The following is a 19,133-nucleotide window of genomic DNA, read 5'->3' as shown; positions in this document are numbered from 1 at the left end:
GCTTTTGAAGGAAGTAATTCAGTAAAGAGTGGACTGACTTGAATTGGTAGTGGTTGCCAAGACTACTGGTGGATCTCGGGTTTATCTACATCGCACCTCGCAAATCCCCTTCTTAGACATTAATTTTTGAGTTTCACTCCACAATTAAGTAAGTTTTCTGGCTCTTTTATCATGAAGGAAAGAGTAATTGCCAGTCCTACAGAGGTGTCATCCAAGACACTGTCCTCTTCTCCTCCCACACTGCTACACTGTTAAAGGAAGGGCTCCCTCCATGGCAGTAGTAATTAATCCTACTGATTGAATACACACGCTTTAGGAGATGTTTGTTAATTTAAGTATGTGCCTGCTTATAATGGCCAAAAAACCCTGAAACAAACAAACAAACAAACAAACAAACAAAAACCCAAAACAAAAACACAAAACCCCCACAAAAAACCCCCAACTCAGCTGTCAAACAACTCTGAAGTGTTTCTTTCACTCCTGAAAGAAAACACAGAAAAAGAAAAGACTCCCATAAAAAACACTGCAGGAGATCCAAAGAGAGAACTACTTGTTCTACCTGTCTTCTGGCAAAAATCACAGCTACAGGAGGTATTTTGCAGTTAAAAAGACAATAGAAATAAGACAGCATAAGCTCTGAAGACACTAAATCAGTTTAAATTTGCTCATTAAGGTTTCTAAACTTAAATATCTACTTTTAGAAGTAACTGTCTGCATCTTTGTCTGAAATTACTACTAGTGAAATGACAGTTTTGTAAGCAGTTGTAGAAAAATACAAAACACAATGAACAGAAAATTGTGGTTACCATAAAATTCCTTTTTCTTAAGATCTTCTTTTTGTTGGCTTAGGAAAATAAATAAAACCCTTCTTTATTCAGTAGGCAAGTATTAGGCGGGCCAGTTTCCATTACAGAGCTAGTGCTGGTTATCCCAAGTGAGTTTCAAATTAAGGAGTACAAACAGATGGATGATAACACTAAACCACAAGTGAAATGACAATCAAACATGCTTAATTCCTATCATCGTCACAGGTAAAAAGACAGATATAAAGTAACAAAAAATAAATGAAAGTGAAATGCGATGAATCACACGCAGAAAAAGCCACCAGCCACATGCACACACACACAAAATCTAAGTGCCATATAAACATCCAGTATTTCTCCTGACATCTCTGACTCCTTAAAAGCAATGATGAAAAATAAGGTCACATCTACCTTAAGCTAATGGAACTGCTATTCTTTCAGCTGCACAAGACGACTTACCTCACAGAAGAGAGTGAGTTTGTCATCTGGAAGAAGTCCATTGGCCTCATCCAAAAGAAAGTCTCTTCTAATAAATTTTTTGAATCCCCAGTCCTTGCCTTGTACAAATCGATATGCTCGCTGGCTCTCTGAAAAAAAGATATGGTGCTTCAAACACCAGCCGAGTGACTCGCTTGATCAAACAGCAAAAGACAACTGACCCCATCAGACAGAAAGAGTTTTTACACACCCATTGCTTTTGTTTCTTCTCCTTTAGCATTCAGGATGGAGAATTTGAACTTTGCTCGAACTTCACTTTTTGGACAGCTCACCAGCAACAGATAAAGGGACAGATAATCTTTACTTTCTTCATCCAAGCCTTTCGGGTTCACACGTAAACACCTGTAGAAGCAGGCATCTCAATGAGATGTCAGGAACAGTTTTTGGCAGGTCATTCATAGCTTTCAAAGAAAGGGCATTGTAGAATTTTCGCAATAAAATGTACAGCAAACAAGTTCTGTTTAACAGCCACTGAACCACAAGGAAATAATAGATGGGTAAATAGATCATGCTACATCTCCAAGACCAATAATAATATATGGGCAGTAACTATGGGCAAACCTATTCAAAAAACCAGGGGAATAGAGGAGCGGGTGTACGGTTTCAATTACTGAAAAGCACCCTGGATGTCAACTTTCACAAATGGAAGGTGAAAGAAATACTAGAATGGAGGCAATGGATATGGGGAAGTGCAGCAAATCCAGAGAAATGGTAGGTGAAATTCCACAGGAAGCAACTGAAAGGAAAAAAGGATTTCTGGAAGGCTGGTAGTTTCTTGAAAACACAGTATTAAGGCAAAAGAGAAAACTACTCCGGTGTGAAGAAAGGGCAGGAAGTGCAGGAAGAGGCTAACTCGTAAGCACTTCCATGACCTGAAACTTGACACAGAATCTAACAAGAAGCAAAAACTAGGCCAAATTACTAACAGCTCAAACACACAAGGACAAAAAAAAAAAAAAAAAAAAAAAAAAAAAAAAAAAAATCAGGAAGATCTAGACATTAGAATGAGATCTGACTAGAAAAGGTTATAAAGGTAGAGTAATGTAATAACAAAAAGCTGTCCAAGGAAAGCACAGGTCTGCCACCCAAAGGAAGGGAACACAAATTGTATCACATACACACACACACTAAATTATTTAGTGGCTTATTTGCCACAATCTATACTAAGGAGGTTTAAAGAAAAATGCTAAAGCACTTAACATCAGCAACAAGGGACAAAATAAGAAACCAGGTGTTCATGGATCTCCTCGGTCAGACACAACTCACAGTAGATACACATTCTGAGCAAAGTCCACTCTGAGTTACTGGAAATTATATGAGAACTCAGGGAAAATAAGAAAGGCTTTAAATGAAAGGAAAAGGACAAAAATAATGTAACCTTTAAGAAGCAAAAACTCCTAGGCAGAAGGAGTTATAGAACATTGTTACTTCGATCATCTCTGTGTTAAGTCTCTGAATTCACAAAAAGCTGCCATAAGAGTAAGGTAATACAGTAAGAATAGTCTTAAATTGCAGGATTTAGACTGTAGGCAAAAATTATCTTTTTAACAACATGGAGTATTAGGGACTGAAACTGGGAGGCTGAAACAGCTTGAATACACTGGCTGTGGACTCTCATTGGCTTATAAGAACTTGTTAAGATAAACATCAGACAAAAAAACCCCAAAATTAAGACATTAATAATCCTCTATGGCATGTGTCTGCTTCAAGGCAGGATGTAGTCTCTCTTCCAGTTATGGCTTCTATTACTTCTGATGTTTTCTGTTATCACAGAAACATTGCAAACTGCCAGATCCTCACATTTGTTTTGCATGTCCAAACACTATGCTGAAGCAACAGTACTTTCTCCCTGTGCGTATGTTGTACATCCAAGGAATCAAGAACCTGGGCACAGTGAAAGTATTTTTTAAACATTTCCTCTGTTACAGAACCCCAATTCTTTCACACAGATGCATAAACAGGGTGAACCTCTCTGTTCTTACCATTTGAGTTTATCATTGGCTCCAGATGAAAAGGTTGAGCTTTTGATGACCTCACCCATTTCTTCTCGGCAGAAGCTAAAGTTGTTTATGGTCCACATGTAGGAAAACTTCACTACTTTGATCTTAAAAGAGAGGATAATAGACAGTTTAGGGTCATGCCCATTCACCGTGACCATTTTAAAGGCAAAAACTGAAAACCTGGAAGTTTTACTGTGTCACTTGCAAGACAAATAACCCCCAAGTACAAGACAACAGAGTCTGAAAACAGCTGGCAGCGGCAGCTGGACCACTCCAACTTCTCCAACTGCCTGTTCCACGTTTCCATCAACGGCAGAGGACAACATTCTCATTTGCCTTGGTGAACGCTCACCGCTAGTGATCATAACATTGCCTGAAAACCCAGGCTCTAAGCTTGTTTTGAGTATGTTTCTTACCACAGTTTCTAATCACGTTGCATCAAGAGTATCTCAGCACAATGTGGACTTACCTGAGTGTAGCACCAGCTCTCTGCTACGGGTCCACTCGACATTTCTGCCGGAGGAGGAGGACTCGGCACCCTTGACATCGCCAGTTTGAAGATTAAACAGAATTTCACAACTCAGCAGAAGAAATTTATAATTGATATTCACCCTGTCAGTCCCCAAAAAGAAAAAAAAAAAAAAAAAAAAAAAAAAAAGAAACTAAGAATAAATTAAAAAAACCTCAGAAGTGCTGTTAAATCTCATGGGACACAAGTTTAAGCTATTACGCTTTCTCCCTCTTCCCTAGCACCTTTGAAATATGATGTTACATTTAAACATTTTCATGGGTTACCGTATATTTTCTGAAGAGGGGGATATACCACCTCCACTCATTCTTTCAATATGTAGCTCCTTATAGGAATAAGTCTAACTTCCTTTAAGGAGTCTGAGACTCAAGTAGGAGACTCTTCACTTAACTTGGGATTTACCACCTCACCCTGAGGCCACCATTTCAACTCACTACTTACTCCATATTTTAATTTTGAGAGTCTTAGACTATTAGAGATCAGATTTGACAAATGAAGTTCTTGAACTGAAAAAGCTACAGGTAGCAACATGCAACCCAAACTCAACAGCAAAACAAAACCCTAGGTTCAAAGTGACTTTGGTAACATCAACAGAATATTTCCTACAGCTTAAACCTTCTCTTGAAGCCTTACTATTAGGGAAGGTGCTGGTAACAATTTCTCTACTTCAGACTGAATATCTCTGGCCTGAGGGAAATCCTCATTGCCTTTATATGCTACTGAAGTTCCCAACTTCTAAGTGCCAAGTCAAATTGTCACCTGTAGAGATTATATGGGGTTAAAACTACTGCAACACACCTGACTGACTACAGAGGCACAACTGATAAAACAGGCACCTAGTTACCAGAAGGGAGATTTTAAAACAAAACAATCAACCCATCTCTTTACTTGTGAGACCTGATCCCTAAGGCAGATACACAAAACACCTTCAAAGACGAGCTTAAAAACTACAATTCATAACTTTGGCAGATATAGAAGCATTACATGCTTTACAATTTAGCCGTCTGCTAAAACTTTCTGTTTCACAGGTGGTATTTATCTGCATTCCTCTTACTGCAGAGGACAACCGGTGAACCCACAAGAACTCCATTTTGTCCTCAAAAGGTTAAAAAAAAAAAATGGACAAGTAGAAGACATGGAATTGTTATCCTGAGATGCGAATTGATTTAAATACAAAGGCTGATGCTGTATTTATCAGCCAGGTTTGTAGGGGAGAAAGGTAAAGCACAAGCTCATGCTCTTGAGGAAGGCCGAGTCATGAGGTGTTGAAAGGAAATGATGGAAAGCACAGAAATACACACCTGAAAATCCCACACCTCAAAACAACAGGAGAATGCTCACAATAAGCACATCAACAGATATGCATATCCCCCCCTCCCCGAACTGCTATCAACATAATTCGGAGTCTCTAAGCACAGTGGCAGGGCAGGTCTGAATTTGAGTGCAGGCTCCAGCTGCAGACCAGACCTCTTCCAAGCAAGGCTCACGTCAGCCCCCACTCCAGTTTATGGCCACGTACTTGGGTTTTGAGATCTATGCACCTTCAGAAAGTACCTGGAAATACTGGTACACAGACATTATCTAACCGTAAAAAAAGAGTTGGTTTTTTTTCAGGTTTAATTTCCTTTAAAAAAGCACAAGTAAGCCCATGTAGACACTGAAAAAAAAAAAGAGAAACTGGCTATCAGGAGCTAAGAAATAAGTATTTCACCCTGCAGAGATGCATGCTTAACTTGATGGAAATTTACTTCCCAGAGCAAAGCTCTGGGGCAAACAACTAACTCAGTAATATCTGAACTGCAGACAACTAGCACTAACGTAAAAACCGAGTGCTCTCAGATCAAACCGCTTTCCAAACTTCTTGCGTTTGCAGTCTGTGCTGTGCATGTGGAATGAGGGGAAAAAAAAGTTTTAAAAAGTTGATTTTAGAATCAACACTTTAAAAAGAAAGGGACATCAAATATGCACTTTAGGTACTTGCTGCAAGTTTTATTACATTAAACTTAAAATTACCACAGCTCCTCCAAAGAAATTCAATTATACCACTCTGTGTCATTCAAATTAAGCCAAAATTAGCAGACACTACTTCTGAATACTTGGCTAACTGCCCTTCCATAGGCAACATTCAGTCTTGCCTCTGAGGACATCATCCCTTCACTGTCTCCAGTCACAGGTCTTTGGGGGACAGAAAAAACTTGAAATTCCAACACAAGCAGCAAGAAACACCTCCTCCTCTTCATGGCCAGGGAAATGATGCCTTTTCCCTGGTTTTAGTCTAAGGGCGAGAGAGACCCAAGCTTCTTCCTTCCCCTCGGGGTTCACAGAACTGCTGCACAACTCCACCCAGGCTGTTACATTGTTCTGTTGACAGCTATTTTTAATCTGCATTATTCTAGAGATCTGTTTTATAGCACAGGCACAAACAACAGGGACACAAACTCGTGAGAGAATAAGCAGCCAAGGAAACGATGAAGTTTCTTAAGCTCACCTCCTCACCAACACCAACCTGTCTGCACACTGAGCAACGAGATGGTAAGCCTAGTGAAAAGGTTTGACCAGAAGAAAGCACAACCACCAAATAAAACACAAGAATGGGACAAGAAATTAGATTTTGTTATTGTTGTTAAAACTGTACTTAGTTTCAGTGACTTTAGTTTTTAACCAACACCCTTTTACTCACTTTACTACACATTTTTAATCACAGAATTATTCCGGTCTCTTTTAAAATACTTCTTTGTGCAGAGTGAGAAAAAAATGTAACCTTTACTTAAGAAGCATTAGAGGGATAAAGAAAAGACATAAAAGTAACTTAGCTTAAATGAACTTTTGAGTTCTCCGAAACAGTGACACTCTATACACCTCCCCATATACGTGGCCAAAATAGGGGTGTGAATTAAACCTCAACCGACAACAAACTACTTGGTCTTCCTCCAAAGAGGGATCGTGGGCGCAGCCCACCACTGCGAGACACCCCAAAGCTCCGTGCAAGGGATGGCCAGTCGGCAGCAGCGTCCATCAGCATCTTCCCAGTGACCCTCTGAGGCCACAGTGCTCTTCTCGCCTGGCTTCAGAATAATTACAGGGAACAGATCCAGAGCAGTTGGGATAAATACCTTGTGTGGAAATTGGATCTTTATCAACAGTAACCAGTTTTCTAGAAAAGGACTTCTACTTCCAGGTAAACTGAAGCAATGAAGTACCTCTACATGCACATTAAGAGAAGTGGTTTAACACTGAAGGTAATTATGCAGTTGAAAGACTCCAGTGGGTGCTTTCTGAAGACAGGTTGGTAAATTCAGTGATAACACCTCCCTTTATGGCATGAAAATGAGGGATTAATGAGGAAGGAAAGAAGAGACATCAACAACTTTTAATGGCACATTCATCAACCCTGTTGGAACACCCTGAGAAGTTGAAGGGTTTCCTGGATGGAGGGCAGAAATTAATCCTAAATTCCTGAATCTTTCAGTGGTCTCCAAGGAGGAAACTCCAGAACACTGCAGCCACCAATCATATAACTGGGGAAGGAAACAGGTAATCATGTGCTACAAAAAAATCAAAACTTTAACAGCTGCTTTCAACAGAATTTTAAGATGTACCTAAATATTACCTTAATCTTACATATGCAAAGTAGTTTTACAAAGCTTCTGCGGTCTAAAGGCAAGACGAATGTGTGAGCTTAAGATACACAGGACTATTTAATATCCTGAGTAACTGTCACTTTTATATCTTACATCCTTTCCTCCCAGATGGCTTGGATAGACAGGTGGTAATAAAAGTTATGACAACGTGCTAATAGAATTGCTGAATGCTAGCGCATCATTATTTATGCTTTTAAAATGGCCCAAAGGGGACAAAGGTTCTAGATTTTAAAGATTTTCTATTATTTGGAAAATACTTTCAGTCTGGTATGTCAAAGATTTTTACAGATTTACAGCAAGGCAGTTAAATACAGTTAGAAGAAGATGTTAAACTCCAACACATCCCTAGATCAATACAGCAATCAGCCATCAAATAGTTGTCACCAAATGACATCACTGTTACTTTTACTGCTGTAGGAAGTCATAACGGGAATGAACAGGTAATATCCATCACTGTCTTCTGAAAAAACTACCAGCAAAGAAAAACTTGCCGTTTGCCTTGCTTAGCAAGCACACAAACAGGGGAAGCACATAAAAGGCCACTGAAATATAACCTTAGAAGTGTGTCTTAGAAACTGCCATATGCTGTTTCACCTTCAAATGCTGAATCGCTCTTCTGGCATGGACTAATATTAAATGCATTTTAAAAGGAACCACAGCTGACTTAAGGTAAAGTCAAGTTTCAGAAATCAGCAGGGCACCCCCGGTGTTTATTTGCTCATGAACTCTTAATACTTCACCAGTTCACACTTCTTCACTAACAGGGCTGGCACCTCTGAACTAGGAGTGAATTAAAAAGTGCTGCGGGCAGAGGTTTTAGGAAAACATTTTGTAAATAGTTTGGATATCAAAATTATTTCTGGACAGGAGAGGCAGAGACAAACTGAAGATAGATGGATAAATATCAAGTCACAGGAAACAAAATACAAAATATTATCTTATGGACCCCTGCAACCCCATGTACAGTCTGCAAGTCTCTTACTTGCTTGGATAGAAATAACAAACAGCACCTGCCTCTGGACGAAGTTAAGGAAAAGAATAACTCTCACTTCATTCACAATCACTTCCAGATGAAGACATTTTATCTAAGAACCAGAGCCACATCAGACCTTTCTGAAGCACAGGAAATGTTCCCTTGCTACCCTGTCCTCATAATTACCTCCTGACTTAGCAGCTATACCAAGACATCTCAGCTCAAAATTTTATCTACTGTAGGAATCAACACTATTATGTGAGCAGCAGAGACTTGACCTGAGAGAGGCAGGGAATATTAACTCAGAAAATAATTCTGTAAGAGGCCTCAAAATTACTAGACTTTTGCTAAACAGCCTGTCAAATTCTGCTTCTCAAGATAAACCAATTGCCTTTTAAGAATCCAGTAGTTTACCCCAGAAATTTTCAAGTATATTAATTTTCAATATTTTTTTTTTCAGCAAAAGATAACTTAGAGAAGCCTGTAAAAGAAGTATATTTTTAATTAAGTGTTTCAAAAACTGGGGTGGTTGCTTTATGGACCAGCAACGTATCAAAGGCTATCCAAGAACAGCACAAAGCACAGAGGAAAGGAGCAGGGACAAGATAATTGGAGCAATAAAACAAGGGGATGAGATATGGAAGCACAGGAAAAGACCATTATCTTCTGCATTCTTCAAAGCCTTGGAAAGGACAATGGAAGGTCTGAATTCACTGCTGTTAAGAAAGAAAAATAAGGAAAAAAAAAAAAAAGGGCTAGTTAACTGAAAGAGCAAAGTGGAATGCAATGCTATCTAACTAGTGGACGAATAAAATTAGTAAGCTTTCAGATTTTAACGTATACTCTAAATAGGGTGTCACACCACTCCACCTACTTGGCATACCACAGAAGAAGGCAAAGCATTCACACAGCCCGTGCTAACAACACAGATTGCAACGTCTCCTGTGCGGCAGGAAATCTTGTCCAGCTACAAATGCAGGTTGAAAGTCAGGCAGTGAATTCCAGAGGTTACATAAAGTTGCCTAATTATTAACACGGTGGTGTAGAAGAGACTGCACCAAGGCAGCAAACAACCTGTACCAATAAAAAGATTTAAGATTAGAAATCGACACTTCTGAAAGATGAAGGTGACCCATACCAAAAGCTGCATCTTGAAAAGAAGCCTGGCTTACAAAAGCGAGAGGCCTGTCTTTCTGGTAGAAAAAAATGTGAACAGTTCTACAAGAAGCCAATCACCACCTGGAAAAAAACAAACTATAAAGGGGTAACATGAATGGGATATATACAGACTTAACTGTACCTGAATTAGAGGGAAGAATAATTTATGCCAAAAAGTGGTTGGTGAATTAAGCTTGAAAACTCTCTAAAAACCAGGAGTGTGTGCATTACACCTTCCTCCACCTTCTGTGCTCTTAAATCCAAAAAAAGATCTAACTTAACCTGTACCCTGTTGAGTGCCACAAAAACTGCTGAGCTCAAAATGACACATGGAGTTTCATTTACAATCTCCAGTCATAAGAGAACAGACTGGAAAATCAACACGATCATTGCAGAGAGGTAAAAGGAATGAACTGGCATCCAGTAGAAGATGCATACCAAGCTAAAGGACCTACAATTTCTCATTTGGGAGACAGAAACAATAGAGATAATCTGGTTTCCTTAAAACACAGTGCAAATGATCTCTCCAAGGCACTATATATCAGTCCTAATTCAGTCAGCTGTCCCCATTATAGCACGAGGAGCATTCAGGAACTTGGATGGGTACCTTCTTTTTATTATACCCCAAAGTTGCCAAGTACATTACAGAAGGCCAACATCCTGAGGTCAGCAGAGGGCCCTCTGGACACTGCATAAAAGGGAGATTTTAATTAAGGCAGACACATACACCTTCATTCAGTTTATTTCAGAAAACTCATTATCAAGTCAGAACATCCAGAATTACTTTTTTTTTTTTTTGAGATGACAGGACATGGAAAAGTAGAAGAGTTACATAGACAAATCATTTTTAACACAGTAAGATAGCCACACAGAGTTATCTCAAAATGCACTGAATATTGGCAGCCCACTAGAATTCAATAACTAAAATTCCACTTTGAGAAATATTCCAAAACTAAGGATTTCTCTTCCATTCTTGGAATGTTTTTTTTTCCCTTAAACCAACACTTCAGTTATAAAACAGGAAAAAAAAAAAAATGAAAAAGCTTGGTCACCTACAAAAATCATAATTTGCATGAAACTATTAAGGGATGGAACCATTGTCAGTGAAACATCAGCACTGTAAAAAGAATTACAAGTTTTACATATTTTGTAAGAAAAGAAACCATAATTCTTTAGCTGTAGACCATCTACCATCCTTTCCCCCTCCTCCCCAAATATCACCAGATAAACCAGCAAACAGCTAAAACTAAACCAATGAAAGAAAGGAAGTTGGTGGTGAGAAGCAGCCCAGAGTTCTCTAAATAACCCTCTACTTTTATAAACAAATCATCCACTGAAAATTTCTGCTTTTCAGTCATTAAGTCAAGCCGTATTTCGGACATTCTTCTAAGACTGCTTCATGCCTGTGTTTGAACAGATGCAGAAAACTGTATCCCCTTTAATCACATCCAACCCTAACTATAAATTACCCAAAGTATATTAGAATTACATCTACACCAGTAAATATTAAAAAAGTAATCAAATTCTTAAAAGCAAACAAAACTTTTTTTTTTTTTATTTTAGTTACTGTTGCACTTAAGTCACCACTCCTATTTTCACCACATGTGTGCCTCTTCTTTAACTCTTTCTACTTCAATCTTTAATCCTTTTGAGGTACGTCCTGAGATGCTTCAGTCTTAAATCTTCAAAACTGTTTTTCCTCAGAAGTTAATCTTCCTGATAATTTTTCAATTTAGACCATAAGCATATTAAAAAGAAATAAATCTCTTGTTTCTTCTCCAAATTCTCCTTTTCACTTTGTTTCTCTTCCCCCCTGCCAATCCATTCCTGCTCATTTCTCTCAAGGAAAAATGTTATTCGAACACACCAGCTTAGGTCTTACAGAAACAATCAGCCTGAGCAGCTTTCTGTCTTCAATAAGAAACCTGATCTTATTTTTGAAAAGAATGGTTCTGTTATTGCCCATGAACTCTTTTATTTTAGATTCTCCCTCACACGCAAATCATAGAAAGTATTTTACAGCTTCAGTTTCTACTTGTAGGGTAAATTGCTACCTGTCATTTGTCAAGTAAGTCAGTTGCCATTTTAGCATTTTTTTTTTTTATGTAAAACATTTGCACTTTCATAAGATGTAAGTCATCTTCCAAATTAAAAGATAAAGCCATGAAAACTACTCTTTCTCAGAAAACTTCCTAACGTACTGGGGAAGCCTCACTCTCTGAGTGCAGGCTGGAAGCAGCAGGGGTTTTTCTCCCTTCTGTAGATTGTTCTTCTCTTGTAAAGTGACACACTGCTAGAAATACCTCACACCTCTAAAATCCCAACAGATTCCTGGGGAGTTGAAAATAACTGGAAGAAAATGCCTAAGTGGTATAATGTCTAATCAGAGAACAAGCAAAAACTGAAAATTAAGCAGGACTGTGTTTTTCAATCTACTGTGGTGAGACCTGGTACAAAACACCGCTAAAGCACTCAAATGGGATTGCAGATCTGACCTCTAGCAAACCACCAAGACTATAATCCCCTCTGAAGCCTTTTATTTATATCAACTTTCCAGTAATACAAACGTCTGGTAGTCTTCACATAACATTTTCCACTTGACATCTTGCATAAATATTTCTGAGAGTTTATCAAAAACAACTTGAGCTGAAATACAGTTTCTGCCATTATTATTCTGGAAATTAAGCTTTCAAATAATCAGTTTAGAAATTATAATGCATGGCCAAAACTAGACGTCAAACTACTGGATTCTTTCACCTACTTGCAATTGCAGCATGACTTCAAAATGGTTATGAGAATTATTTCAACCTGATAAACGTAAAGATCATATGACTGCCAAATAAAAGCACTCTTAGAATCAGCATGCAAACCCTGGTTTTTGGAGAAGCACAAAACCAAATCAACTGCTTGCTTCACTCCAACAGAAAGCTCACTCCAGGACTTATTTCTAACAGATAATAAAGAGCAATTACAAGCACTCAAAAAGACTCCTGTTTGCAGCCTATCCTACCAGGTAATGCTTCTCTGATGTTTTTGGTTTAGCGGCAGGAAGAGTCCTTAATTTTCAAAGTTAGTTTGTTTAGCCTTTTCTCCAACCTTATCAGACATCAACATGAGGAGTAAGGAGAAGAAGGTGGAGGTGGGAATCAAATTCCAACCTTCACTTCAACCCATTTACATTTTCCTCAAAAATCAGCAGCTGTATTTTCTATAAAACGTATCACACCAACCTCAGAAGGGCATGATGGTTTTGCTAGTGTAATTTTAATACTATTACTCACATTAACATGAAAACCCCCACATTTTACCATAAATCACTCTCTGAAAATAACAATTACGGCATTCACCTACACCCATATTTGAATATCCTAACCATTCAAGATCAAGATTATCAAATTAGTAAGACAAAGGGCAAAGAAAAATTTCAGTAGCTTAGATATTCTATATTTAATAGGTTCTTAGTCAACAGGAAAAAAGATTGGGCCACAGGCATTATTATGTATTTGTTTATATTAGCGACACTTGGGAAGCAGGATAGCAAGGTGCATTCTTTTCACTGCTTTTAGCATTAATGCTGTAACTCGTGTTGTAAGTTGAAAAAAAAACTGTCAAAGGAAGTATCCTGGACACAGGGAACTGATTTGCTGACTTCCAATTTTAATTATACATTTTAAACTGTTGTTGGCATAAGCCGTTTATCGAATCTTTAAAAAACAGAGGTAAATGTAAAGTACATGAAAATAAATTTCCAGAAGGTATCTACATTTATTTCCCCTTCTACACCAAGAAGCCATCTCCATAAATTGTGTCCAGCCTCAAAGAAGAAACCAGTTCTTCTTGCTTTTGTTTTCTTCCTGTTACTCTTCTGGTCTTACAAAAACTTTAAAAAGTCTTCCTATTATTTTCTCCATCAATAGTAAAACTCAATAAGCTACCGGGCAATATTATCTAAAGAGAAATATCAGTTATCTGCTAATCAAGATAAAATCACACAACTTCTAAATCTTTACTACTGAGTAACACTAGGACCTCTCACACACTTACAGGTTTGGTAAGGCTGGCACCAACCTGAAGCAAAGATGTTGCAGAACATTTCCAAGACAGAGCTGAATATAATCTATTATAATGCTTGTGCTCCCTGATTAAAATGATATTATATAAAATATAAACAACAGTCATTTCACTGTAATCTTACTTGCTAGAAAGCTGATGTCTGTAAAGCAGAACAAGATACGTGACACTAATTTTCAAAACTTCTTGACTCAAACATCTATACTGACACACCATTCTTCAATCCAGGAACAAGTATGAACACAATTACAAGCTAACATGAAATCTTAAGAAAATCGTCTGTCCCGCAAATGCAGTAGTGAAATACTGTTTTCTGAATTTCATTTACTGCCCACAAGTTCTTCTAAGAAATTAATCAAACTGATACACGTGGTTTTTAAGCACAACTTGTTGAGGTTGCACACTTCTACAAAATAGCAGCTGAGGAAATGGAGGCACCAATATAGTGGTGACATTTAATATGATTTTGAAATGACACTGGCAGATCTATAAGGTCAGGACACCCAGCCTACACTAGCCTGACTTGTGCACATGCGAGGCAGCTACTGTACGATGTCTTCACCGTAAGATAATTCATTCTTGGTGGGTGGGGATACAACAGCATTCTTTAACAGTCAACACAGTTAACCTGTAGGCATGATGCTAGCCATGTTAACTGAAAACTTTTCCATCTATGCAGTCAGCCTCTGTTCTAGCCTCTTTATGCAGCAACACTTGGGAGGCTGCCAGGCAGCTTCTCTGCATTGCTATACAGCAGCTCCAGACGACTTAGTGTATTTGCCTCCACCTGCTCTCCTGCCTCACTGCTATAAGCATGTCTCTAGAACCAGGGCCGTCATCCAAGCTTTTTGTTCAGGCACAAAGGCAAATCCACTATTTTAGATAAAAAAATACAAATTTAAAAGGATTTCTTTTTAAGACAAGACAAGTGAGGCCTCTCTAGCTTTAAAATCTAAGCTGAAGAAATAATACTTAATAATCTTGGGACGTCTCCCACTAGTAAAGCACTGCTGTTACAGAAAAGTTGCTATATACAATTATGATCTGATTTATGATTTGTCCAACAAGTATCCGCAGTGATGAACAAACAACGTGGGCAGAACAGTAACTAAAGCTGTGTTTTTATAAAAAATACACATATTCTTAAATTAAATTACTTCATCTCATCAGGTCCCGTAAGAAAACTTCTACTTCTTGTTTGGCTCTAAGATCGGTAAGTTTTTCAAGACTGCCTTCTCTGCCCATGCAATTTTGCTGAAGTACCAGCTCTTGTCACAGCCCTAACAGAGATATTCACGTTATACTCATTTTGGAGATAGCTGTTTACTGGTAAATATGAGGACTCAGACTTCACGGAAAGGAAGGAAAAAACTGAACTACAGATTGCTGCTTAAGTCCCACAAAAAATTTTATGAAACTCTACATGTACTGCATATTCATAGTTTAAAAAGTATAATTCTTTAGGTTCTGGCTGACATCAGAAGATACGGTTTCAATTTTTAGAATATCACATCAGTCTTTTCAGGTTGATGCTGTACAGTTGTCACTGGCATGTCTGATGTCACACATAGGAAAGCATTCCAACTGTATCTCTATTCACTCAAAGGGTGGCATGTTAACTCCAAAGAAAAAGTAGTGATTCAGGGTGCCTTAAACTCAGTCAGCAATTTAAGTATCCTAGTGTCCAACTATACCCTATAAACTTACACATGATGTGACATGAAATGTTTATGAACGTGTAATAAATGTCTTTTGCATTCTAAACTTTCCAGTGTATTTTCAGAAACAGTACTACTAACTTAAGATATTTCTAAATATTTAAAATGCCTAAAAAGAAGCATATTTTCAAATTAATATTCTGACTTTTTCTGTATGGAAGTCTCTTAAAGGTGTGCACAAGAGCATCCTTTTTTGATGGAAAATTATTTCTGTTGTCAGAAGCTGGATCAATTTTTTCAAAGAATTAACATTACTGCCTATGATTCTCAGCCCAAGTGCTACATCAGATCCAATTTAAAGTGCACAACATACATGCTATTCTTCTAGCGGAAGCCATTTTTAAAGTCCACAGTCATATAATATAACCTATTGAATAAGGCCTACAACACAGGCTAAGAAAAGCTGAACTGAGATCTCAATATGAAAATTTTAATACTATTTTCTCTAGTCAGTGCATCTCAAGGCACCAGTATCCTACTGTTTTCTACTATATCAAGGGCCAAACCAGTATCTTCCAGTTATTAATTTAATGTTGGAGTGTTTAATACTTCCCATGGTTCTGACTTTATAAACTCTACGTATGTCTAAAAATCCAGAGATCTGTAAAGCCAGCTAGTCCTCACAAAATGCAACAATACAACTCCTGCCTGTAGCCAAAGAATTTACTCACAGTATAAAAATGAACTCCCAAGTCTTTTCCGGGCATTTGCTACACAGTCAGTGGTTCTGCATCTTTTCAGTCCTAAAAATGTGGAGGGGAAAAAAAAACAAACAAACAAACAAACAAAAAATAAAACAAAAAAACCCACAAATTACATTTCATACATGCTATGAATTTTTTTGAATGCTCAGCTATGCACATCAGTGAAGAGGAAAAGACTTCGGGAATCACTCAACTCCTTCCTTCCAAAACACTGCTATAGAGTTCAGTAAAGGGATACTTAACAACTCGAAATCAAGAAAAAACGTTCTAGTATCTTAACAGATATTGTTTCTGAAAAACAATAGCTTCTTTGCCTCCTCAAAGGTATGAACACCTTAATATCATACTGGTTTCCTATAGTGTGATGTGTTTCCAGAACTTGGGACACGTGCTTTATTTAAGAGGTCTCTCAAGTACAAAGTGCAAGACAGAACGCAGTAGCAGCTTATCGACTGAGAATCAAGAAGCAACAGTCTCATTAAATGGTTTTTTTTGGAAGTTGGTTTTTGGTTTGTTTTTTTTTTTTTTTTTGCTTGGTTGGTTTTGTTTGTTGTCTTGTTTTGGTTTTTTTAAACACATTTTTTGTTGTATTTCCTCTCTGTGCCGAGCAGGAAACACCAGCAGTCAGAGGTTGGAGGAATACAGCAAGATCTTACATAATACTCCAATCGTGCAGAAAATCGAGCCAAAGCTGGGAGGAGAGAAGGAATTTTACAAAATTACAGGGGATATTTCCAAGCGTGAAACTATGAATGCAATCAATAACACAGCAATAGCTCCTGATTGTACAAGAAATAGATATATTTCCCAGGTTTATGCCCAATTTTGCAGAAATAAAGTCCAGGAAGAAATGAAGTGGATGATTTCAAGTTTACAGGTCCACAGTGAGCCCAGCAGTGGAACGGCAAGCCCCATGAGTAAAATGCTGAACAGAAGGGTGTGCCAAGAATAAAGCTGGTAAGTCCCTCTTATTGTAAACTGGATTGGTATCTAGAAAAATCACACAGGGCTACAAACTCAGTTCACAGTACATACCTAACATTAGGTCTGTCTAGAGGCTCAGCTGCAGCTGAGAGATTAACACTAAATCTCCCCCCACACTGGTCAAGCTAGCTCAGTAGAAACTAATCGAGAGAAGACTGGTGAATGAAATTGGTTTTAGCATTTATCAGGTCTAATCAACCTAATACTATTGCCAGTACTGGTACCTTCTCCATGTTAAAACATCAGCAAATTGTAAGATCAATTAGACAAGAAATAGTATTTTTTAAGCACTCCACTGTGATCTGTGCAATCAGCGATGGTACTGCTCACTGAGACCATGTGTCGAACCAAAACCCCTTCCATTTTAACTCCCTCCCTGATCTGTATCTATGTACAAATCCTGGAGGTTTGGGGGAGGAAACACAATTAGTTTTGTAATAGTGCTAACTATACTCAAGTAAATCAGGGTATCAGATTTGATAGTAGTTTCTACGATCTTATGGTAGGTACAGTTTTGTATTACTGTCCTCTACTGATACAGTGACAGGATGACAGCTTGCAATGTACTTCTGCTATCATGTTGTCTTGATCTTCATACCCATCCATGACAAAGTATCATTAAGAAAAAAAAAAGATCTGTTTTTTTCTTCAAGTCACAATGAAACAAGTGACATAATGAAGCCAAATCATTCTGGGCATCTGGTTAGAAAATGTCACTGAGAAAGAAGCAAGCCAGTTATGTTTTACTTAACTAATTTAGGGGTTTTTATAACCAAAGAGTTCTATTTTATAAAGCATAAATAATAGCGTAACTCTTCAGACTTTTATAGGGCTTCACATCAAGCCAGCCCAGACGTAACCACTCAGAACTCTAAAGGCAAAGAAAAAAAAAGTATTCCTTTTCATTATGCCACGATGATGCTCTACAATCACAAATATAAATACATTTAATAATGCTAAGTTACAGAAAAACGACAACAAATAACATTAAATTCTGTATTTTTCTCCCCTCTAAAAACTGTCAGAAAAAAACAATTCCGTTTCACTGGTAGTTTGGCAAATACTGTGGGAATAATATTTTACTTTTATAATACCATCTATCACTAATCAAGATAACGCTTGTAGCACTCTGCTATCAAATCGCATTAGTGTCACATTTAACTGTGAAAGGGAATTTCTTTTGCCTTTCCATACTGCATGATGATGCACCATTTCCTTTAAACACCACTACAGGCCTAAGACACATCTCAGAAACACCAGTCCTGATCCCAGACACCCTGGAGTCCAATTCATACCAAGACCAAGTTCCCTCCTGATTTAGAAAAGTGCCTCACAGCCCTCGAAGGCAAAGCTACAACCTGTCACCCCTTACTTGGTTACACTGTTAGGCAGCTCAGTTTTTCCACTCCAGCCCTTATTTCCTTTCTCCCCCTCGTGTTTCCTTGCTCAGTTCCTGGCACCCCACTGAACCTCTATCGCTGCCTGGGGATCTCTAGGGATCCCTTAAGCAGGCCTCCCACCAACTTTTCCCTGCCGCACCTATGCCCCCCCCCCCCCCCCCCAGGCCCTGCTCCCCCGCTCCCACCCCCCCTCCCCGGCCGAGCTACCCATCCCTCTCCCAACTCCTGCCCCCTTCCCCACAGCTCTTACCTCCTGCCCCACCAGTGACTCCCACCGCCAGAGGCAGCCCGGCTCCGAAGCAGGCTGGGAAGCCCAAGCAGCCCTGGCCCAAGCAGGTGCAGCGGGTGGGGATCGCGCCCCCGGACTCTGCCCCCCCACTCCGCAGCCAGCCCCCCTAGGAGAACACCAGCAGTTGGAGCTCACTATTTGGCAGCATGTCTTCCTCCACCGCTTCCCCCCGAGCAGATGCAGAGGCTCATTATTCCGCAAGTCCCCGCAGCAGCCTACTGCGCAGGCGCCGAGTTGGCGAACAGGCAGGATATGGCTGTTCCCAGCGCTCCCCTCCCGGCCGCGCATGCGCAACACGCCAGCAACGCCGCCTCCCCAGCCACGGCCCATTGCGCATGCGCACGCTCTCCCGCACAAGACCCCCC

At 39.0% G+C, this 19,133-nt stretch overlaps 1 protein-coding gene across 6 annotated transcripts in view; it reads right to left on the bottom strand.

Moving 5' to 3' along the window:
- Positions 1 to 19,133, bottom strand: part of LOC104358864 (speckle type BTB/POZ protein) — a 29,304-nt gene that overhangs the window by 9,616 nt on the left and 555 nt on the right. Inside the window, exons 2-7 of one of the 6 annotated variants that reach the window (XM_032985020.2) lie at positions 18,730 to 18,874; positions 16,063 to 16,134; positions 3,771 to 3,913; positions 3,284 to 3,405; positions 1,492 to 1,643; positions 1,263 to 1,390 (exon numbers count right to left, since the gene is read on the bottom strand). In XM_032985020.2, the coding sequence (XP_032840911.1) occupies positions 1,263 to 1,390; positions 1,492 to 1,643; positions 3,284 to 3,405; positions 3,771 to 3,848 (480 nt within the window). In that variant the 5' untranslated portion in view covers positions 3,849 to 3,913; positions 16,063 to 16,134; positions 18,730 to 18,874. Of the gene's footprint in view, positions 1 to 1,262; positions 1,391 to 1,491; positions 1,644 to 3,283; positions 3,406 to 3,770; positions 3,914 to 16,062; positions 16,135 to 18,729; positions 19,056 to 19,133 lie in introns of those variants that run through there. The other 5 variants (XM_032985022.2, XM_032985021.2, XM_032985019.2 and 2 more) reach the window with 5 other exon arrangements.

Source organism: Tyto alba, unplaced genomic scaffold (genome assembly GCF_018691265.1).
Source record: "Tyto alba isolate M040663 unplaced genomic scaffold, T.alba_DEE_v4.0 Super-Scaffold_12, whole genome shotgun sequence".
Lineage (NCBI taxonomy): Eukaryota > Metazoa > Chordata > Aves > Strigiformes > Tytonidae > Tyto > Tyto alba.
This window is presented reverse-complemented; position numbering and strand designations above follow the sequence as displayed.